The sequence below is a fragment of the Apteryx mantelli genome, chromosome Z (assembly GCF_036417845.1).
Source record: "Apteryx mantelli isolate bAptMan1 chromosome Z, bAptMan1.hap1, whole genome shotgun sequence".
Classification (NCBI taxonomy): Eukaryota; Metazoa; Chordata; class Aves; order Apterygiformes; family Apterygidae; genus Apteryx; species Apteryx mantelli.
In genome coordinates this window covers 22,391,351-22,415,592 of record NC_090020.1, presented here as the reverse complement: position 1 = coordinate 22,415,592, position 24,242 = coordinate 22,391,351, and the positions used below count along the sequence as shown (strand labels likewise).

Sequence of the window (24,242 nt, the reverse complement as noted above, 5' to 3'; positions counted from 1 at the left end):
GTGTGTGTGCGGAGGGAATAAGCCAGCAGAAGTGGAGAGAAAAAATGAGCAGACCTTATTAACAGGAACTCAGTTTTTAGTCCCAACAGACTTAACTAGCAGAAGGGGAAGGGAAGATCTGGAGCTGGCTGCCAGGGAAGCATTGCTCAGTGTAAACACTTCAAGGCTTCTTATAATGCTCTTATCATAGGGAGCCTGAAAACTTTCCTACTCTGGGACCTCTGAAGTCAGGAGCAGCCTCGTAAGCAAAACTCGTAAGTGTTTATTGTGGGTTTTTAGTACGAAGAAAACTAAAACCCAGCTGACCAGAAAGACTGGAATTTCAGCTCTCTCCCCCTCACCCCCCCGCCCGCCCCTTGCTCGCTCTCTCCCACTCATTGGATTTCTTTCTCTGCCAGCCCTTTAAACCAGAGATTACTGGGTCAGTGATGTTCATTATTCCTTTTATTCCGGTATCATCTTGTGTTCAACCTCCTGAAGCAACACTGCTGAAGTAAGTATCTGTTTCAAGTTTGTTGTATACACTGAATGCTATTGTGTTTGTAGTGATAATAGTATTTAATGTCTTAATAAGTGCTGCAACAAGGCAATCAGGCAGTATTTATTGTACTTGGGCTGTATGAAAGCTTAATTCTACTTTAGAGGAAAAGAGGCACTGGCAGATCCTTTGGAAGTTAAAGATTCCAAGTAACTTCGTTTATCCTAATGTACAAGTTGGTATAGATTTCTCAGCTATGCTGGCTTTCTTCCATCAGCACTAATAAAACTTTACGGTTTTGTATTTTATAAGGGCTTGGAAGCATTAGCAAGATTTATTTTTTTGGAATTGTCTGTTTAATGAAACATACCAGGAGAAAGAAATGTGATACAAAGTGCTGAAAATATCACAAAAACTTTCAATATCAGTAAGCTCTTTCAGTAGATGTGTTTTATTTAGCTGGTAGAAACTGATTTTTAAATGAATGTTTTGAAGTTGTAGACTTTCATTTTGCAGTAGGGATCTGTGAGGGTTTTTACATTTTTGTTTGTATTCAGACAGCTGACTTTATTTGACCCTAAATGCACAGATTTTGATTTGTCATATGTATGTATAAGTGTTTGCTTATCTGAGTATCCACATACGTGCATGCACAGTCTTTAAATTTCTTGCTCATTTTTCTGTCTTCCCTAGGTTAAATTCTAAAACTTCATCTTTTAGAGATTAGTTGTTGTCACTCTGTGTTGTACTGAGACACTTCAACAACTCCAGTAGATAATTGTACACAGTCTCCTGAAACAGTTATTAAAAGGGAATTTTGCAGGTTACAGTTTTTCTAATTACAGAATTCTACTAGTTCATTGTTTCAGCTAACTCAGGACTGCTTGTTACTTTAGGCAAACTGCACCTCTGCTGTGGACACATGTCCAGTGTTGTCTGCAGGAGGCATGGGCACTGGAAATCACCAGTTGCTTTCACAGTGACAGAGCTCATACATCTGTAGGAGTCGTCCTGCCTCTTTTCTCTTGCTCAAGCGCATGCCCAGGTGTGCATGTTGTGGCCTGCCAGCATTGTCTTTATGCATCTTCCCTTTGGTTTATAATGGGAATATTTTGTATGCAACATGATTACATGCAGACTGTTTTGACCTACAGAATGAGCTGGTTTAGATCTCAATCTTGTTCTGGGCACCTTTCAGTTTTGAACATTTTCTCCAGCATAGATCCCTGCTTTTAGGAGAATTAGGCAAGTATACTGACCAGTCAGCAAGTCCTTGGAAAATTACTTGAATTTTTAAATGAAAATACTTGCTTGTTCAGTCATTTCATATATTATCTGCAGTGTTTAAGGTTGTTTGCTGTAATAACAGCAAAGTCTATGACAAAATTAGCTACAGTACAGCAGGAACGAATTTATTTATGGGGGGAAGAAATAATGACTTACTTGATCAAGCAATCAAAGAATGAATTTAAATGGATAAAAATAATCTGTGTAGCAAAAAGAAAAAAAGACAAAATAGTTTGTATTAGTCAGATAATGACACATTAAAAGTGCAAGCTACTTCAATATACCTGTTGAGCAGAAAGGAAGGTTAAACAGATCATTCTTGATGAATATTTTAACTATCCTTCTCTCAGCTTTTGAGATTCTGTGGCAGGCTAAGGTGGACACTCATTAACTTCTCTCATGCTAATGGATCTCCAGGTTACAATTGCTGTAGCTAGGTGCTCTGCACACAGCTTCACAACTGCCATGCCCTCACACCTTGCAACATGAGATCCTCAGGATGATTTGCTTGCCTTCTGTGCTGTTGGGTGAAAAACCCAAACAGACTACTTTTGGAAAGTTGTTATACACTCTCTAATGAAACATGCTATTTCTGCTTCTAGTTGCTATCTTATGAAGCCTGTAGCAGCATTTCAAAGGACTCTAATAGCTGGTTGTGAAGATAAACTGTAGCTGGGTAGTGTCTGATTTTTCAGAAAAATGTAGCCTCCAGCTGTCTAGTGAGTACACAGAGCCAACACACTGTAGTTGCATTGCGCAGGCATCCTGTACGCATAAGGATATACCTTTATCCATGGAAAATGGTAACAAAAGGGGAACTACGCTTTTTAGTGGATCTAGGTAATTATGATGAGACATTGTGTAACTGGTTAACCTAATGCATACTCTTTGTTGATCAAACAGAATTTGTAGACAGCAATAACACTACTAAGTTACGGATTTTCACAGAATGTCAAATTGCTTATGCTTTGCAAGAAGGGAGAATTAAGCTCATAGCAGAGACCCTTCATATACCTTTAGAAACCTAAATGTGTGTCTGGTATAAAACTATCCTGCTTCCCTTGGATAACTATACTAAATTGGAAGGAATTGCTCTCTGGAGGCAATCTTTTGCTCCTGGAGTAGGGAGGTGATGTTGGTGATAAACTCAAACAAGCATCCAACTTTCAGATGTCTAAGGTTCAATGAGATAAGCCAAGCCACTGTGTTTGTGGGAGAGTGTAAACCATACCACCTACCAGCTGTTAAAATTTAAGGATTCAAAAAAATCCTCAGTGCTGCATGTAGAACAAATTGCAACTCTTCTTTTGTTTAGCACTGTGAGATGCAGAACACTCTTTGGTGAGCTTGACCTTGTGTAAAGTAGTATGCAAAACCTTCTTTTGCAAAAATTCAAAACTTTTGCCATCAGAGCAAGGCTCCTCAGTCTTCTCCCCCACACTCAGAAAACCAGCCAACCTGTAACAATAGATACAGAAAATATTCTAAAAACAACATATCCACATGCTCTGCTCTAAGTAGAGTTTTATCTATAAAAGGGAATCTAGCAGAAGCTGAAATCCTCTAGCTTTTCATTGTTCTGCATTTCCACGTAGAACAGATGTGGGTGTTGCCGCACACAATTTGCTGCCTACATGAGCCATCACCACTGTCTGATGATCAGCATCCCTGTTTTGCAGAAGTGTCAGATCATGTAGCGTCAAGAGGTAACGAAACAAAGTCACCTTTGGGCAGTTGGTCACAGGCTCCCGTCCCTGTCTCCCAATCTTGTGCAGGACACCTTTCTCACTCCTTTTCCATGGGCTTCCACACCCTCATGTTGGTCTTTCAGAGGTGCTTTCACTGTCTGGTAGAGCTACTCTACCATGAGGAGAGCTCACCTAATGCCTCATCCTTGGGATCAGTCCTTAGCTTGCCAAGGTCTTGGAAATTGGGAAGGCTCAAAAGCCAGAAGCTTTGTGTTGTCAGGTGCTGAAAACAATGCTATAATTTCTGTCTGCAGTTGCTGACATTGTGGTTCAAAGAAGTCGAACACAAATGTGATGGTCACTGACTAATCCCTAGGCTGCCCGCTGCATTCCATTTGTTTCTTTTTTATTCATTACTAGTTACTTGTCCATTACTAGTTACTTGTTAAAATGAAATGTCTATTCAAACTTAAAAGGCTTTGGGGGATTTCCTTATCCACTACACTTTTCTCTCTTAACCCATCCGCAGCTTCCATCCTCTGAGGTGGGGTTGTCATTTCTACATCTGAGCCATTCTGTGGTTGGATTAGGAGAAGCCATTCCTCTAATGACATGTAGTTGTATTATTCCCTCTCTACAATGTGTATGATTATGTATGAAATCAAAAAGATGACTAACCTAGTAACTGTTCTAGTCTTTTCATTTTACTGTTTTCACATTTTGTGTGCTTTCCCTAATTTATGCCCCTCAGAATAAAGAACCACCATAACTGAGAATCTCCAGGATCCCTCTTTCCTTCCTAATACAGAATAAGGAGAAAAGAAGAGATATGTCATATATGCTCCTGGTCTTCACAATCACGTGATACTCTTAGGAAAGCACCAGCATGACTACAAAATAATGACAGTAAAGAAATATAGTGGCTTGTATTAATATTAACACTGAGAAGTAGCCTACTCCCTTGAGGTATGATTCTGAGAAGTGAATTTTGTGACCTTTTTGCCATATCCCTCTTTAATCAGCAACAAAACAACCTATTGCTACATTTGAGTGGTTGAAAGAAAATTTTAAGTGGAAATATTCAAACCTTCTAAAAGTTTAATGAGTTTTGGAAATGGCCAAGAGGTTGGTACAATCTGAGTTTCTCACAGGTTGATTTAACTTCCCCTGCAAATAACTCTCTGCTATAGCTTTATACTCCCAAAGGGAAGAGAGGAATTCAGTGAGTGCACAGTAAAAGGAGGATGAGGAGGGAAGGAGAAAGGGTCGTGTGGAGGGCAGTATCCTGCCAACAACATCAGTGGAAGAATCTCACTGGAAGCTGCAGTGTTTTACGGACTCTCTCAGACACCTCTCAAAAAGACGTAGTTATTTCTTTTTCTCAGTCTTTTCTGTATTGCAGGGGGAATAAGAGGCTCTCTGCTCTCTTCGATTTCGGTGACAATTCCAGTGTTTAGGTCTGGTGGAATATGAGCAGTCAGAGCATGGTAGTTCATATTTGTGTAAAGAACTTAAAAGCGTGTAAAGGGAAACTAAGAAAAAAAATGAAATAAAATTATTTCATCTCTATCTTTCCAACTTTTGCTATGTGAGACAGTTTTCTGGGCTTAAAAGAGAAAAGGACAAAGACATTTTCATTGTCCTGTTTGGGGGAAAATAGCTACCTGTTCAGAAAATGCAGTACAGCTGTTAATCTCTAAGCATCTTTATTAAAACAAAAGCCAAGACTCGATTTTATTTGCTTTTTGTCTTCAGTGTGCTAGAGGTCTGCTAACAATGTGATCTATATCTCAAAATTTAAAATAGCTCTGACAATATAGACCAATCTATTTAACACTTAAAAGAGAACAATGCACTGTCTCGAAAAAACGATGTTTAAGGGAGGACAGCAATGGATAGGTCCTTCTTATTGTCCCAGTCATGGACTTTGACCAGCTCTGCCTTTTTAATAGTATGCAGCTGATTATCCAGGACATGTGTTATGGTTAAAGGCCAAGTTGTGACATATCTCTGCTCCTAATTTATTGAAAGTGCTCCTCTCAGTATTTCTCTTGCCCTTTCTTTATTTTCTTCTCTGTAACTGTTTTAACACCCCCTCCGCCCACCCTTTAGCTCTATTTTAGGAGAAAGGAGTGGGGCACGGCTCCTTAACAGAATTCCCTCAGGCTTTGCCATTTGTGGTCATTGCAGAATGGGGTTTCTTAACCAGTGGAAATGAAAAGGGTTCAGCAAGGGCTACTGAGGCACCTTCTGGAAAACAGTAGTTCAGTCTTTCTTCCCCACTTTTCCCCCTCAGTCCCTGGGCTGAGCTCTGGATATTCTGAGCTCCTGGGGAAAGGGGCACCTCTTCCGTGCTCGGAGATGAGTGCATACCTTGCATCAAGGGGCAACACTTCACGTTACAGTGCAATAGTGTTTCTAATGGTATATTCAGATCTTCTCCTTTACTGTTTGTATGCCCTTGTGTAATGTCAAATATGCTTCCAGTTTTATATGGCCCCCTCAACATACAGGGATACTCTTGCTCTCAGTCACCACTATCTAATACCCCAAATTTGAGTGGATTACTGCATAGTGTATGACAGTGGCAAAGTCATGCCAGGAATGAACATAGGAATCAGAAATAATCACTGTAAATTGAAACTGTAATATGCAGTAATCACTCTTAAAATAACTGTAATGTGAAAAAGAGTAGAATAAAGAAAAATATGTTCTTTCTGCCTTAAAGTACTCTGCTACAGCAGAACAACAGAAGAGAAAAGCTATTAGGACATATCTCATACACTTCATGTCCTACAGCTGTTTTCTCTGATAGAGACAGATCTATTGATTGACTATGCAATGAAACACTTGTTGTTTCTTTACCTTGCTATGTCAAACAATGTAAAGGACTTATGTTCACAGATTAAAAATGAGTAAGGAGAAAGGAGAGCAACTGTTATCTAGCATTCCTTCCCTTAGCCAACACCTTGTTGAATATTTGTTTCTCTGTGTCCTATAATCTTTGTTTGTAGTGCATGGAAGAGGAATGTTAAACATCAAACAGTCCGAGAGTGCATGTTTTAATTGCACATTCTGAAGTGAGAGCCCCCTCATTTTACAGCTCAGAGTCTGTTCATTGCCCTGGGCTAAGTTTTAACTGCTGTAATAATATTCAGTATGTAAGGCTGCCATTTATTTTCTTTAATCCCCTCCTTAAAGGAAAAAAAAAAAGAAAAGAAATCCCATGTTCTTTCTGCTTCTTGTAAACTTTTCTTAGTGTTCATTAAAACATATCAGACCATCTCCCAGTTCACAACACCCACCCTCCACAATCTGCTTCAAGCTTTACAAAAGAAAGGGGCAATTTTCAATGCAGTTGTTCAGTGAGAAACTCCCAGGCAACCAGAGATTTTGTCACACACAGAGAAGCTCTTAAGGTCTGATTCAAATCCCATTAAATACTCTGGATTTCATTAAGATTTAGCTCAGGATCTCTAGTGACTATGTTTTTTAGTCAGGTATTAGGTATTATATCAGAGAGTTACGGGTGCTGTTTCTGATCGTACTTTTAGTGGTCTTGCAGTAGTAAATGTCCATCTAAATTGTAGGGAGTTAGCTCACTTCACAGACTCAGAGATCTATACTTTTATAACTTCTAAATAAAAAAGTGCTGAAATTCTTCCTACCAACTGGTTTATACCACATTCTTTAAAGTGAATTCCATTCATGAAGGAGTTGTAATGGTAAATTTTTTTGGAAAAAAATATGTAAAAGATAAGACCCTACTTGACATGACTTCTGAATGTACACAGTCAAGGTTTTCTATGTGTACCCCAGTACAGATGTTTTCTCCACAATCTGCTGTTGAAGGGATGTCTAGCTTTCAATACATCCTGGATGCTCTCAGGGTCTTACACAGTTCTCCAGATTCCTGAAGCCAGTGAACCCTTGACAAATTTCGAAATTTTTTCAAAAGCTTTGTGATGGTGATAACTCTAGAGCAGAGTTGCAGTTTCTTTTGTACTTTTTTTTCTTTCCTTTTTTTGAGCATCTTGAAAACCTGTTGTATTCTGTAAGAACAGCTAATGTTTGTAACTAGCCATTGCACAACTTCTCACATGTGCACCATCAGTTCTGTGGGAATACTAATGTTCTTCTGGCTTGTGGAGGAAATTTTTAACAAACGGCATCCTCCTTTAATCTGTCCCCAGCCTGATCTGTCCCGTTGTTAACTCCTCAGAGTCATACCCGTTCCCCCTTCAGATATCCTTTCTCCTCCTCACAAAGGCTCATCTGCACGGGGTCTGCCTGCAGATGAAGAGCTCTTCAGAGACGCCTGGGCTGTGTCCCCCTCACACCATGCCTTGGACACATCCTTGGGGTGATGCCAAGGACCAAGAAGAGTCACCACTCTTGAACTAACCAGGGGTAGACTCCTTTTCCATGCTCCCAAATCTCAGAGTCAGCTTCACAAGGCCATCTCTAATTATGGGAAATGAGCTCTCTCTCTCTCTCTCTGCCACCTCATTTCTTGTGCCAGCGTGGTTTTATAGTGGATGTCTCATGAGATTTATCGGACTGTCTACAAGGTATAATGCTGTGGTGTGTACAATAATGTGAGGTAATTCATTTAGGTCCTAGAATCAGAAAGCTCAGTCATTTCAGCTTATAATCATAGCAGAACTGAGGGTGGAAATGACCTCTGCAGATAACTGGTCCCACCGCTTCTCAAAGCACAGCTGACTTCTAGGTTCCATCCAACTTTGAAGATGGATTAGCTGCTCAGGCCCTGACCAGCTGGCTTTTAACTATCTTCAAAGACAGAAACTCCACAGACTCTCTGGGCAATTTGTTACACTGCCCAGCTCAACGTTGATTTTATTTCTAATATTGAATATGAGTTTCATTTGTTTCAGCTTTTGTCTGTAGCTTCTTGTCCCTTCCCTGTGCACCTCCAGCTGCTCCACACTCTTCTGTTAGACAGCTGAAGACAGCAAGAAGATTGCCCCTCAGCTCTCTCTTCTTCAGGCTGAAGTAGTCCTGCTCTCTCAGACTCTCTTGGTACATCATGTGCTACAGACCCTCATCATTATTAATCCTGCTGAGGGATAATAATTAACATGATATCACACCGAAATAACAGAGCTATTCTGCTTCCAGGTCCTAAGCTGGTAACTCTCTGTGAACTGGGTAGGCACACAGCTCACCTGGAGCTAGTTCAGGCGTTTGCCTAATAGAAACACCCTTAGAAAACCAGTGAGGAGGGAGCTTAGTCCAAAAACACTGTACTGTTCATCCTAATATGTTGCTCATAAACACCATTACTCCACCAAGCCACGAAGCATATCTGAACCTTTGTGGGGCATCCTGAATCAAAGAATGTCAGTCATTTGTTCACTCTGGGTAGGACAGTTGCCACATCAAGGAACAGCAGGGATGAATCAGGCTCAGCTGTGATATTAAGGGCAGAGCAGCAGGGAGGCTGTAAGGAAGTCAGAGGCAGCCACAGACTATGGCAGGAGTCTGTCTGCAGTGGCTGTAGAGTAGTCAGAGGGCAAAGCAGTCACTGTAGATCAGTATAAGTGCCCTGCAGGACACACACAGCTTTGCTGAGGCAACGGTCTTATTTATGCAGAGGAGGGAAGGTTAATCTCAGAGCTCTCCTTCCAACCTTCTTATTTTAATGCCATTATGCACTGAAAGTATCTCTTGTCATTTCATTATGCAGTCACCAGATAACTGATTGAAAGAGCGAGGTAACACTTCTGAGGAACTTCGCTCAGCCGCATAAGGAGAGAGCCCTACAGCTGACAAGTAGGAGCCAACTGCAGAAACATATGGAGCAAACATATGTATACAATGATACAAGAGTAGTGCCTGCAGGCAAAAGCAAAACCATACGAGAAGTGCCACCAGGGGACCAATTCTGTGGCAGAGAAGGGCTCACACATTCACCATGAGAAATGGGCAAGATGTTCCTGGCTCCTTTTGGAGCCTCTCTGCTCTTAGTATTTGACATAGGGTAAAAAGGGCAGCAAAGAAACTATTACCTGTGCCTGAGGTTTTTACCTGCACCCTCTCCTGGAGTTTATGGGGCAGGAACCAGAATTTAGATCAATTTGAGCTACATCAAAGCCAAGCCATGGCCAACGCATCTGCATGAATGAGACTCTGGAAGGGTCTGTTCTGAGAGACACAGCTGTCTCTCCCTTTTTGTAGGCACATATGGAAGGTATAAAGAGAACAGTGCATTTTCTGAACAGTGCCATTTCTAAACTGGTGATTAAGCTGTCTCTAAACTATAAACTATGATTTTTTTTGTTATTATTATTTTTTTTTGGTAGTAGCTATTCAGGTAGGAGCGGGGAAAGTCAAAACTGTCCAGGCTTGGGTTTTATCAAATCTGTTAGCGCATACAGGGCTCTGTGAATAAAAACATTTTCATTGTGAATCAATGCCCCAAACTGATGTTATGGAGCACTGAGTTACTGGAATTGTCACAAGCTGCAAACCACCGGGTCTATGCTTCAGAGTTACTCACTACCACTACTGCTGGTGCTTCGCCAGTCAAAGCTGACAATTCATAGTTGTATTCTTCCTATCTGAGTCTCTCTATGGCTTGAGAAACCAGCTTCTCTGAAACTAGCTAAGAGTTTAGGTCCATCTGGTAACTGCTGTGCCATACTCATGCATTGCTTCATGAAGGGCCAGGGTCAAAGGACTTAGAATCCACCTCAGTCCACCTGGAGTTTCCTGTTGGCCTGTGGGAAGATATTTGGGAAGACCGAGGTCAGAAGAAAGTTAGGCACAGCAACTTCTTGAGACATGTGCCAGGGAGTTACGTCATCTCTCTCAGCCCTAGCTTCACTTTGCTAGCGTCAGGAAGAAGGAAGCAGGCACGGGAGTAGGGCATGTTCTCACTCTTAATATCTTCCTATGCTTTGCAGCTGATATTCTAAGAAAATTTAGGTTATATCCGATAAATACTAGCAATCCTTGCACTGTGTGGTACATGCCAGAGTCAGATGTTCAGTTAAAAGGGTGCGGTTGCAGCAGACTCTGCTTTTTTGTTTGGAGGCTGATGTCTAATCTTTTTTTTTCCTCTTTCCAAATTGTCTTTAATGATATTGCAGACTGTGTTTCAGAGCTGTGAATTTTAGGAAGTGGAATGCTGTTTTTAGATGTGTTCATTTTGATAAGATTCCATGTATGCTGTCCCACTGAAAAGAAACAAAAATTGGCATGCTCTTTGGGCAGAGTTACATATTTGGGTTTTAGTAAAAGCTGTCCATATAAGTAAACTCTTTTAAATAAGGTGAGATATGGATTTTTTTCCGGAACATGTTAAAAAATTTTCAATCATGAATTTAATTTCTGTCCCTGGGGGTAGAATTCTACATTTTCTCTTATTTGGATTATGTTCAGACTGCTCTGTCTCCATAATTTTATGGAAAGATTTTCAGATAAAAAGCTTGAAAACCAGAGTTAAGATTTGGGGCTTGGATTACACAGTGAACATGCAACTAACTTTAAACTCGTGTTAGTCCCAATGTCTTCAGTCTTGAGTCTGGGCTAAGGTGAGAGGATCTGTCTTCTTTTACTTTAGGAAGTGGATAACTTTTAACAAAATCTTAACTGATTTTGGTTGTTCAGTGAAATATAAAACTGAGCTGATAATGTACGTACGACTGTAGGCAGCTAAGAAGGTCAGTCTGCAGGAAACAGTTGAGTGAACACTTACTTACCTGTTGGCAATAATGAAGGAAATTAAGAGTTACATGGATTTGTTTTTTCATCTTTTTTCAGGAAAGCTCATTGCTGGTGTTAAGGTTGTGGTTAATTTAAAGAGACTGTGTAAATAAGCAGCAAGGGCACTAATTTTTTTAAGAAACTGAAGGAAAGTTGAAGCTTTAGTAGCTTGAAATTACTTAGGAACTCATCAGATTTAAGTAAACTAGTATCATTCTCTAATCTCTGGGTCACAAGGACTTTGATAGTGTTTGTTTGATGTCAGAAGAACTGTGCTTTTCTTAACAATTTTATCAACATGAAAGATGAAGATTAACTGTAAATAGTGGCATGAGAGACCTTGTGCAATTTTTATTTTTCTTATTATCTTTTATTGCTTGTTTCCACTGCATTATCTGAATTTGCCTCAGATTAACTACTGTGGCTTTTTTTTTTTTTTAACAAGAAAAATTTCAACTTTGCAGTGCAATATTATATATTTCTATGTTGGCATCCAGGGCTAGCTAATCGCTATAGCAGGAAGAGCAGAGGGGCCTTGGCAACATCTTTTAAACTAAAAGCTGAAATTTTTTCCCCACATTCAGTGGCAAATCAAAAATAGATTTAACAAAAGGCCAGCTATTCATTTACTCTACTTTCAAATATATTGAATCTGGAGAAATGTCTATACCTGCATTTTGCATACTTGGATACTGTTTTATTAATCTGATACTCGGAATAGTATAGCTATGGTGCTCCAGCAGTAAGAATGGGCAGTAGTAGAGGATCTTACATAGCCCTCAGGGTTCAGCATGTGTTTGTATGTGCAGATGGATCTCAAATTCCTGGAACTCATATTGAGAGCTGATTTGTTGAGGGAAGTCTCATTTGCACATAGTTAATTTTCTGAGCGTAAGTGGATACTTAGTAGCATCCAAAGGTCAAGTTAATTTGTTGCTTGAATCGAATTGCAAGAACTGGTGAAAGATTTTTTTTGTGTATTTTTTTAATAGTTGGTCAATGTCTTATGCCAATTTTCTTTCTTTCTTTCTTTCTTTCTTTCTTTCTTTCTTTCTTTCTTTCTTTCTTTTTTTTGCAGGATTAACAAACCTTAAAAGTACTCTGAGAACACATTCATCATTTTGTCAGACTTGATCAATGAATTTTATTAAAGCCCAAGGATATTTTGAAAGGCCCCTGTCCAAATATCAGTCAAAGGAGAACATCTTAATAGAAAACATGTGGTACATTATTACCTGTGACTAACGGTTTGGTCCTTCATTATACGGTGAAAATCTGCTGGAGGAGGAAGAGAAGACCTCTTTTGTTAAGAGCATTTTTACTAGTGGAAAAGAGCTCTTTTCCTCTAATAACATGAAGCCCTTTGAGAACAGCTGGTTGTTTCTACTGCTGGCTGTTATCCTGAGAGTCGTCTGCGCCTCCTTTATCAGTGTCAACCTTGGGGTGAAAGTGATGAAGGGACAGTCTGTCTTCCTGTCAGAAGATGACCTCAAGTTTTCCATCCCCAGAGAGAAAGATGCCTGCAAAGTAGAAGTTGTGATTAATGAGCCAATAACTCAGAGGGTTGGGAAACTGACTCCACAGGTATTTGGGATCTGCTGCGCTGCTCTGAGTGCATGTGTGTGCCTGGGCGTGGGAGAAACCAGGAAAAAGTCACTTTATTGATTTTTTTTTTTTTTTTTGTAAGTCAGAGTCATCTGAGTGGGTGGGTGGTGATTAGAAGCATAAAACTGAATGGTCTATGTGAGTGAGACTCAGCTTTTTGCTAACAGTATCCAGCTGAGAGAGGAATACTCCCCTGAAATCCAAAAGCTGAGTTCAGTAACATAAAGGTTCCTAGAGGAGAGTTCGGCCAGAGTCTCATTTCACTCAACTGGTGGACAGGTCTTTCAAAACTTTCTGTTAGGAAACCTCTTGCAATCTCTCAGCTGCTTGTTTTTCTATCGTGAGGGCAACCAGTGTCCCTCGGGTAATGCATAGCCAGCTAGAGCATTCTGCATTTTAGTCACGCAGTCACTACTTAGGGAGCAATTAAGAAAAAAAAAAACATCGCATACAATAAGCACATTGTGTACGATGCTGTTCACTCTGTTCCTCAACAGCCAAATTACTAACAGATGGCAAACATATACAAGATTTTCTTTGTTTTATTTTAAAATTTCAGGCTTGTAGGAACAATGAAATGTATTTCCCAAATCACCTTTCTGCTACACATTTCCCTAGCAAATCTCTTCACCTAAGTCATAGCAGGAAGGAGTTGGAAGTAATTGACATGAAGATGTGATGGCAGAGATAGATTAGTGGTTCTAAAATGAACTATAATCAAATAATTCTCGTCAGTATTTCAAAACGCTTTGTTAACTGTACCATACAGCATATATTTTTATATGTTTGTATATATGTTTTTTAAACACCATCTCTGAGGTTTTTGGTGGTTTTTGATAGGGTGGATGATGAAGTATCATCGGTCTCATTTTTTTCCGTACATCTGGCTTGGCCATCGCTGTTTTTACTCCAGCTGAACGAGCACTGGGGAGGGGAGGAGCACGTGCTGGCTGGGGAAGAGCAGGAAGCGATTAGCCGGGAAACATGTTCGCTCCTCTAGAAACTAGGCCCTGGGAGATGCAGCTCCTCTGTGGCTGCTGAGGGGAGGGCTTTTCCCCAGGGAGAGGTCTGATGGTATTTCCCCCTACATGCCCCTGCTCTGGTTCGGCACATGTACAGAAAAAGAGGGGTGTAATTCTCTTGCTGCCGGGAGACCTCTTCCATATGCACAGCAGCTGGCTGGGGAGGGACTTTGCTTTCAATTTCTGGCTCCGCTGGTAAAGCTCGGTAGGGTCCGGGTACCTTGAAACACGCCACTTTGCCTGCCCAGCCTGAGCAGAGCGCCTTCAGGAAAGGATGCCTCGCCTTCCCCTCCGCTGGTCCCACGGCCTCGCGGGGCCCGGAGCGCCCAGCAGCCTCCCACACCGAGACTAGCAGCAAATCAGGAGGCCTGGTCTTCTCGAGTCGCTCCCTCCAGCTGGAAGAGAACGAGAAGATGTTTGTAGGTTGGGAGCTTCTGTGTTAAATCACATAGTCCTGGAGCCGGACGCTGGATGCCAGCCGTGCCCGAGGAAGGGTGCCAGATTCGGGCCCTCCCTGCACCGCTCAGGCTCCTTCCACCGGGGCGTTCTGCAGCCAGAAAGTGTCTCTGGTTTCCTGGAGCTGTTTTCCTGTCATAAGAGTGGGTAGTGTGCTAGGAATGTGCGACAATTTAATTATAAATTGTAATTGAAAAGCAGTTGAAGTGGAAAAAACCAAAGCCTGACATTAATTAGGGAAAAGATTTAGCTCTCCTTTGTTTTACCTAGCAAATTTATAGACAATTACAGTTGCCTGTTCATATAAGGGGAAAACATATTAGGAAACATAAAACAGCTGCTTCTTTTTGCAAAGCAGATTGTGCCTTATATACATATAAAATGACTGTCAGTCACTGATAACAGGCCTTTGTGGAAAGGTTCTTCATTTTCTATCCCCTTGTTATCAGTCAAGAGAAGGAATTAATGATGTCTTGTAAAAAAAAAAAATCAATTTTTGATATGATAAACCATCTCTGTTGTAGGCAGTCTCCTCTGATACGAACAGAAATGTATCATCTGAGGAGTATCTGATTTTTAGGTGCACATCAGGCCTACATGTCCTCAGAAACATTACTGACTTTGAGGGCATAAATATAATCTTTAGTGTACAATATTAAAGCACAGGCAGCTATAATACAAGTTTTTCCTACATAACATGCATTTTTTTTGTCTAAAATAACACATCAGCTACCTTTTTTTTTTTTTTTTAATCTAGAATATCAGATAGGACTATTCAAAAAATAGTAAAACACACATTTCTGAGACATTTGAAAACAATACTCAACAGAACAGCCACAACAGAGTCAAATGGTGCTTTGATCATATAAGAAGCAATTTTGTTTTTCACAAACTGTTCCTGTCCTGCTTTTCTGAACAGTCATCACAAGTAAAAATCACTCATATTTTTTGTAACAACATACAGTGTGAATTATTCCAAGATTATTCTAGCCCATAGGAATAGAGCTGAAAACCCAGGTACATGTCCTTGATAATGAACTAACCCATTATTTACTGAAAAAAGTATGACTTTGTTCAATGCAATTCTTTATAAAAGTTAAAAACAGGCAATACATTTTAAGATCACCAGAAACATAGAACAATTACTGCACAGCTTGAGTCTCTGCGAATAGCCTCAGTGGAAATCACATTGCCAGTAACGAGGTAAGGTGATGAAATATAATTATTTTTATAGTATAAAAAATGCAAGTTCTAATTCTGTATTTCCTTTGTTAGAAAGAGGCAAAGGCTAGTAGTTCTTATATCCTTTACTGTTAATCTATGAAACAATCATGATACACTTCAGTTAATTAAGTGTTAACAATTAGTTTAAGAATTAAAGTATTATTTTATTTTTACATGGAAATTCAGAGCAGCTAAGGAATTTCTCTGTACACCACACTTCTCACGAACAGTGCAAAATCTCACTAAAATGCCCCTTCCATTTTACTGTCACCTAAAGTGGTTGGGGAGACATAGGTTATTCAGGCAAGCCACTTCATTCTCATGATTCCTTATTGTATTTGAAGAAATGACTGCATATTAAGAAATGATCTCTATTTTCTGCAAACAGACATGGTCTGTCAGTCAGCCACGTGCATATATGCATCCTTATTAGTTAAGTCCTCACCTCATCTATTAATGAATGCTGGAGAGATTTTATTTTAGTCCACAGAAGTGCTAATCCTGTGACAATACTGCACACAAAAAAAGAATTAAAAAATTTTAATTTCATAGTTAAACACTCAGGAAATGCAATGATTAGCTATTGCCTTCTTGCTGACAGGAGTATATTTTTGTCTTCCTGTAGATAAGAAACATGAGTATACTTGGTTTGTGTAGGAGCTGTGTACAGATTCTGTTATCATGAGGATAACATAGACTTGGTCTTATTAATGCTAGGAGCTTTCAGTTGCTAAATTCTATAAAAATATTTATAACTACATGGGAACTGTAACTTGCCAAAGATTTTCAAATTGGCAAAATATGTGAGGACACAAAAGTCTTATCCAAAGAATGAGTGTGTCAGAACTGTCCAAAGCAAAATTTTTCATTTTGGGGTGGGCCTTTTTTCTCAAACTTTCTTTTGCAAGTAAACAAACCACTGCATTAGACACTCAGCCTCAAACAAGCATCTGGCTTAAATGGTTAAACTGTGGCTACTGTTAATATTGAACGTATCAACTCTCAAACCAGCTGGGTCTGTGAATTTGATCTGTATCAGTTATGGCGTAAGAACTAATTTCTTTTGAATTAGCCAGAGGACATAGTATAGAGTTTCTGCTTGCTTTTATACCCTGGGATTACACTAACATTGGGGCTGGATGTTGTAATGGCAGAGAGAGAGATGACATCTGATCAGGTAAAGAGCTGCTGGTGCAACTTAACCTTCCAAAAAATCTAGTAAATTTGAGCTAGCAAATTTTCCCATAGAGCAGTTTCAGAGGATCATACATTTCTGGTCCAGTAGTAGTAGCCTTAGAACAGGATTTACTGTATAATCAAGCTACAGCCATGAACAAGGTTAAAACTTATTAAATGCAGAGGTATACTGTGGGAGTTACTGGCTGCTTAGATCCACCGCATCTCTGCCACTGATTGCAAATGCATCCATAAATCCACTGACTGCAGTGGTAGAGCAGTGTGTGCTCAAACTATTCGTTCAACTGGGGGAGAGAGGAGTGACCAAGGTGCCTGAAAATCACATTTATATGCCCGTTCCCTTTCTAATTGCAGAGTGCCAACAGCCCCATGTTACTGTGGCTGCTTTGGTCTCTCTCTCCAAGGCACTGAGAACCGGCTCCATACCTATGCATAGAAATAAACAGCAAATTAACAGTTCCCTCAGTCTGACACATTTCTGACTGTCAGAGAACTGGAGCAGAAGCTGTGAAGTTAACACTCTTGCCAGTGTTTTACTTCTCTTTCCTTTCTCCTTCGTAGGTGTTTGACTGTCACTTCCTTCCTCATGAAGTCAAATATACTCACAACGGCTGTCCGCTTTTAGATGAGGACAGTGTCATGCTCAGGCTGTACAGGTAAGCAGCACTGCAGCATCAGATTTTGTTGTTACTAGTAACACAACTGTTCTCAGGAAAAACAAGCAGATCATTTTGCATGGTAAAATCATGTTCTATTAGTATTTATAATAACTAGATTCAGTAGAAGCATCATTAATTGACAACTGACCATCTGTTTGTAGAATTGTTTGTCACGATATATATCAGATATGCTCTGATACTGTTTTTTTGGTATTAATAAATATAATTTATTGCTGGCTTATTACCGAAAGGCAGTGATTTTCCTTTTTATTATTGAAAGTGACAGCAGTACTTACACAGCACAGTATGTTCTCTGCTGTGCTGGGACAGGGGACACAGACCCAGGGGATACACAGCGAAGAGCCTCTTCCTTCACATAGACACCTTCTTTACAGGTACGAGAAAGCGAGCAGCAGTGCCCTGCACCTCTTGGTCTCTGGAGATCTGGGGTCTGAGGGCACTCGTGGGAAAGGGGTTTAAGTAATTCAGGTTAGAAAGTGATGACAATGCCCACAGAAAGTGACAGAATGAAGTAGAGTTTGTTTTCTTCTATCACCTGCAGATTTACAGAAAATAAAACATTTGCAGAAACATTCGTCCTCCATGTGCAGTTACTTGAACCAGACTGTAATATCATCAAAATGCGCACCCATGCTCTGGAGGTCCCTGAGTACTACGGTCTGTCCAGGGTGATCAACAAGAATGTCCTCACTTTTGACTACGACAGGAAGATAAACTTGGATTGCACCATCACCATAGCCTCTTCGGAAATGCACCTGCCTGCTCATGGCCAGCTTATCGTTGGGGAAGGGCAGCGAGAGCAGCCTCGTGGAGACGAGCCACAGACCTTCTTCCCTGGTTCTAGTATGATGTGCCTCAGTAGTTCGTATTAACACGTTCAGGGAGAGCGTGCAGACTAAGTCTGCTGCACAGATTGCTTCATACACGCTGCTTAAGAGCTGTCAAAGGTGCTGTGGGCAATGCAAAGTTTGATGGACGGCTTGAGCTATCTGGGAAACTGAAAGGGACGTGAAGTTTGTGTGGGGCCCAGTGCAGACTTCAGATGGTCAGTACTTCCAAAATTGGAAGCATCGTTGGCTCTGAGACAGGCAGACCACTCTGACGGCTTTGGAAGTGCCAAAACTCAGCAGAAGCACTAGAGGGAGGCGTTTGAGGGAGGTCTTCCCTCAAACACCTCCCCAGGGACCAAGGCAGGTTGGAGCTGAAAGAGCTCGGTTAAAAGCAAAGTCCTGCAGGAAGAGTTAAGGAGGAAGGAGACCTAAGTGTTACCATACTGACTTTTCATCAGGTTTAATTTTGCTGCACGAACAGGCTTCTTGTGTTGGTTTCTGCTCAAATATTTTACTACTGTTTCTGTTGGGTTACAGAGCACAGCCTGGGCCAGCCGTGCAGAAGTGGGAACTGCATGCCAGGACAGGGAGCAATTCACAACACAAAAATGAGCTGTGAAGAGTTTCTGAGGATGGGGATCCGATATCAGCACCTTGACCCTCCCTCGCCTGACACCGACTATATTCCTGTCAGACTTGATCTCACAGACATTAGAAGCAAAACTTTGCACAAGGTAGAATTTTACACAACATTACAATATCTGATTGTCTTCCTGGTCTTCCAGAATTTGAAATCTGCTTCTCCTTTTCACATCTGAAGAGAGCTAGCAGGTGTGAAAGTTTGTTTAATTTTTATAGTTTTGCCAGCTGGACAAATTAAACACGTTATCTCCTCACCAGATTTTGTCCTACCTCTATGCTTAGACCATAATGGCTACAGCAAAACACCTTTAGCTGTTTACTTGCAATCATAAGTAGTTTAGTCTGAAAGCAAAAGTAATTCTGGCGCAATTCCACCTTTTTTATAGAACATGATCTGCACAGACTTCAACATATATACTAATGAATACGGTAAGAGTTGTGTGAACATTTTCAGTTAATAATAATTAATGACCAATGTGCATATTTCTGTCAGGTAAATTTTTATATGAAACTCACATCAAATTAAGCAAGTTATTTCAGCCCAAAATTAAGGACACAAATAAAACAAACAAACATGGAAGACCTTCTCCTGATGTCTAAATAATTTACTTTAGGCGTTTTCTCATTAAGATGCTTCAATTTTTCTTTCCAAAATAATTTATAGTTTTAACATGTACCTTAATTAGTTATGTGAAGGTAATGGAAATGGAATTTGTTTGCTTCACTTTGTCCTTTTGGTTTTCTCCTTTTTTCCCTATTGTAGACTGAGTATGCATGGCTTCCTGTTCAGATTAAAGGTGCTATTCCCAACCAAATCCCCAAAGCTGCCCTTTCGGCAAAGTTCAGCCTGGAAGTAGACCAATTTATTTTAACTCCCATAACAACCACAACTGTTGATGCTGAAGACAATGAAACACTGAAGCCCCTGCTGGTATTCAACATTACCAAGCCACCTCCACAGGGCTTCATCACTCATCTATCAGACCACACAAAACCGATTGGCTCCTTCACATGGAAAGATGTCAGTGACATGCTTGTGGCTTATCAGCCTCCAAATAACAGCCACACAGAGAGGAGGAATTATGAGGTAACAGTGTACTGTATGGTCATATGGTATTCTCTATCTCCTTGAGATTCAGTAAATTGTAAATAAATGCATTTTTTTGTAATAGATATTTTTCAGCAAAATGATGTTTTTCTAGTTAGATGCAAGGCAGGAACTGAGGCAGAAGATACCACTTTCTCTTATAACTCAACATCTTACCTGTCTAACTCAAATCAGATTTTTTTTGGTGTTGTTCAATACTTAAGTAATTTCTTTGCACTGAAAGATCTCTCTTTTCTCTCTCTTCTGTTTGAGAATATCTGAACAGTGTTTCCTTGTTTCTTCCTTTTTTTTTTAAATGTGGGGAATAATGCCACTTGTAGTGCCACCTCCTACCCAAGAGCCTTTCAAAGGACCAATCCACTTAGCCTGTTGCCTTATGTGACTCCACTGATCACTCTGCCCTGCAGACAGGGCACATGTTTAAGGTGGTGGAAGATGCACCAGCTAAATGCCAGGATTGCCATTTGTTCTTGCAGCCTACTGAGGTGATGATGGTGAAGAGATAAAATTAAGGGATTCCTAGCAGCAGCTGCTAAGAGTAGTAAAAGTATGCCACTAACATAGAAAATATGAGGCAAATTACGAGAACAGGCCAGTGCCTGTAGAATCTGTAGTAAATAAGTGAGTAAATAAACAGTGCCAATCTATTAGACCAAGGTTGCAAGGATACATTAAGGTTTTATGTAAAGGAACTGAGGACCACTTCTACCTTTTCTGTGTTTGCTGCTAGTAATATTTCTCCCTTCAGATCTGCCACAGAGTGCTGAAAGTGAATGCCTCCTACTCTGCGTATAGTGTTATTTTATATTTTCTAGTAACTAGTACTACTAGATATTTTGTGGAGTTGGGTGGTGTGCCAGTGGTCTGAGGAATAAGCAACAGCCATAAAAAGGAGAAATGGGAGGAAGATAAATGAGTTAAAAGAGACTATGAATATGTTGGAATTAAAGCTGATGAGACAGTGAAGTAATACAGAGAACCAAAACCAAACAAAATGGTTGGTACTACAGTAATGAGATTGTCTGAATAGACAAAAGATCAGAGCAATTGATTTTCTGGAGAAAAGGTAGACTGGGAAGCATAGCAATTGGTTCACACAGTAAAACATTTTGGTACTGGATGCTGACAGGGTTTGTCTTTTTTAACCTCAGCTGTCACAGGAACCTCCTTTCCTGCTGTTGCCTTAATATCAGGAGCAGTCATCCTATCAAAGTGTCTACTTTTTAAGTGCCTTTCCTCTGCTCTGCGTTTGGCATTGTTTGAATGTAGATTCAGGAATTCCCAGGAAATTCAGGAGTTTGACATTTTCTTTTTTTTTTTTCCTGTGCCAGTCTTCTTTTTTCTATCTTTTCTCTTGTAATTTTCTTTTTGTTCTTACATATGCAAAGAAAAATAGGAAATACCCCTCCTCCCATCATTATTACAATAACAAAGCCCTATACTAATTGCTGTACTAATCGTTCCCCAAGCACCACTGAAAATATTCATCTTTTCTGTTAATTTATACACCTTGCAAACTACCTTTCCTATAGCTCACTGTGAAGAAAACAGAAGACAGATATTTAATTTAGAACAGAACCTCAAGGGCAATTTTAACAAGCTAAATTGAGTTGCAATTGTTAATGCATTATTGGAAGACCTTAAAACTCCAAAGATTTATCTTTCAGATAAAAGCAGACTATATATGTTTTGAAGGTACAACTTATTTTCAGTCTCTTTTTTTTCAATAAATAGTATGTCTGTTTTCACAACAGGTGGAGTTTGAGGTACATGACTTCTATTTTGAAAGGAGTTTACCAATCACTGTGCATCTTTCTATCAGAACAACAGATACAAATGCTCCTCGGGTTTCATGGAATACAGGTGAGATTTCTTTTCTTCATTTTTTTTTGCTACAGAATTTTGTATAACACTGTGGACACCGACATTTGACAAAAACTCTAAAATTCAGATCTATGCCTGGAGTTTGAGGAGCATTAACTGAGGGAGTGAAGATTTAATTTTTCCCTTTATTCCTTTTGGTGTGATCATGCTACAGTATCTGGAAGAAACGTTAAGTTTTAACTGTAATGAAAAATAAAGAAAAAGGGAGTGCAGGAAAATCAGAGTTTTTGTATACAGCATTTTCTTGAAGAATGAACTTGAACATAGAAGAGTATAAAAGTAAAGAGAAATATTTAATGGCATAGATGTAGTAGGGTAGCTGGAAAGATAAAGACTGGTAAGTATTGCTGAAAGTGGAAGTCTGTAAGAATGAACAACTAGAAAAAGGACAAAGAGTCATGAACTGTAGGAGATACTCATTCAAGACACCACTGAAGGGGAAAATGAGGTGGTAAAGCAGTGGAAAGTGGTTTGGCAAAGGAAGGCTGGGAACTGATGAAAAGTGGAACAAGAAAGTACAAGAGTTAAAGAGTGCATGAAAAATGTGCATCAGATGGTGTCTAATACCATGCAAGAGAAAAAAAGCCCTCAGCACAGTACATAAGAAGTGGACTTGTGCAGATCTGTGCTGGGGCCACCACTTGGGACTGTAGGGCATGATATGCCCCCAGCAGTTCAAAGCCTAGAAACCTCACAGGGTTAAGGCTAATTCAGATTCAGTCAAACAGCCTAATAATGCTAATAATCTCTCCCAGAGAGAGGGAGGGCAGTTCAGCCTAGAATGAAATGTACAGAGATACTTACTTGTCAAAGGCCAAAGGTATACTAGAAATCATAATAAAGGGGACAGGAATGAAGCCAGACATCTGAAGTTGACACCAGAGAAAGTATATCCTCTTTCCAGTGGAAAAGGGGAGGAGTTGAGAAGAGACCTCATCCCTCCCAGAGAAACCCCACCTGAAATGACTGCCTGAGTAAAAAGAAGCAATCCTGTCCTCTGCCATGAACATCGCTATATTTTTCAAATACAAATTCACTAAAGAAGTTGAGTTGCCCAGTTTCACACATTGTGAGACTTCAGTTTGTGTAAATGTCCATAAATGTGCCCAGCTGGTCTGTCAGATAATTGGGAAACAGATTATATTTTTCTTCTATGAAAAGACCCTAACAGGCAGCTGTGTAAAGTAAAGATGCCAGAAGGAAGGCTGATATCAAGCTTTGCTATTCTTGAAATGTCTGCCACATGCATGCATGTAGACGGAATTAAATATGCTTTTTTTCCTGACTGCAAAAAGACTTTAAAAGAGGACACCGATACCCTTGAATGTCACAGATATTGTGATGAAATTGTACTCTGCTCTTTGCAGGCCTCAACCTCCTGGAAGGGCAATCCCGACCGATCACATGGGAACACTTCCAAATTGTAGATAATGACGACATCCAAAATGTTCGCTTGGTGACAGTAGATGGCTTGCAGCATGGGCGGCTCACAGTGAGAGGTAAATCATCGTTTCAGCTTGAGGGACTGGAAACACATTTTCTAGTGAGAACCAGCTACGATAACACAGCATGCAGTAAGGCATTGATAGAGTCTGTCATATGTCACTCCTTGCTAGGGAGCCAGCGTAAGAGCTGGATTTACTAAGGAATAAAGCTGCACGAAGAAATAGCTGGATGCATAGTAAAAATTTCAAAGGTTCATAACCTCATAAAGAAAGTTAGTTGCATAACTTAAGATATTTCTGCAAACAGTTTGTTTATGCTACCTACATCTTTAAATGTCTAAATACTTGTAGGTCTGGCATGCTGCCTACACACTACTGAAGTGCTTGTATTTTCGTTTGAAATTGAAATTGGTTCTTATTTGTTGCATTGGAGAAGAATTCAGCCCAAGTGAGCTAATGCAGCTGGTAACTGTGGGCAGCAGGCCCAACTCTGCTGTGTCTCCCAACGGGTAAATGAGGATGGGTGGTAACTCCCTGCAAGTCAGCACTGGGAATGCGGCACTTCTGAAATGAGGAAGGTGCAGATTTATATTGCTTTGTGGTGCTCAAAGAAAATATGAAAACCTAGGCATGAGAGTGTTTCTTCTGCAAATTTCATCTCCAGTGTGCACAGCAAAATCACAACTGTAGGGAAATTGTCATCTCATTAAACCAATCAAGTAGATTAACAGGGAAAAGCAGCAAGCTGGTTTTTGTTTTACCTCTCCTATCCTCTTCTCCAAAAGCTGTTTCTTCACCTTACTCCCTTTCCTATTTGCAATTAAAAAGCCCACCATTAAACAGAAGAAGAACCCAAGTAATGTGTGGTGTCTGGTTACAAGATGCTTGTGTAGAATTTCAGACAAAAGTAGCCTCGGGTTTGGTTTGGCCAAAGCTACCTGGATAAGGTCTTTTGTCGTGTTGCA

General features: G+C 40.1%; 1 protein-coding gene across 13 annotated transcripts in view; it reads left to right on the top strand.

The window, feature by feature from the left end:
- Positions 1-214: 214 nt before the first annotated feature.
- FREM1 (FRAS1 related extracellular matrix 1) overlaps positions 215-24,242 on the top strand; it is a 77,759-nt gene continuing 53,731 nt past the window's right edge. For 4 of the 13 annotated variants that reach the window (XR_010886815.1, XR_010886814.1, XR_010886813.1 and 1 more), the window contains exons 1-5: positions 17,258-17,344; positions 18,736-18,932; positions 19,604-19,927; positions 21,703-21,811; positions 23,200-23,331. Coding sequence is in view for 4 of the 13 variants with exons in the window: in XM_067315205.1 (XP_067171306.1) it covers positions 17,314-17,344; positions 18,736-18,932; positions 19,604-19,927; positions 21,703-21,811; positions 23,200-23,331 (793 nt within the window). In the remaining 9 variants the exon portion in view is untranslated. Of the gene's footprint in view, positions 255-398; positions 494-12,262; positions 12,769-17,249; positions 17,345-17,909; positions 18,212-18,735; positions 18,933-19,603; positions 19,928-21,702; positions 21,812-23,199; positions 23,332-24,242 lie in introns of those variants that run through there. The other 9 variants (XR_010886812.1, XR_010886811.1, XR_010886810.1 and 6 more) reach the window with 4 other exon arrangements.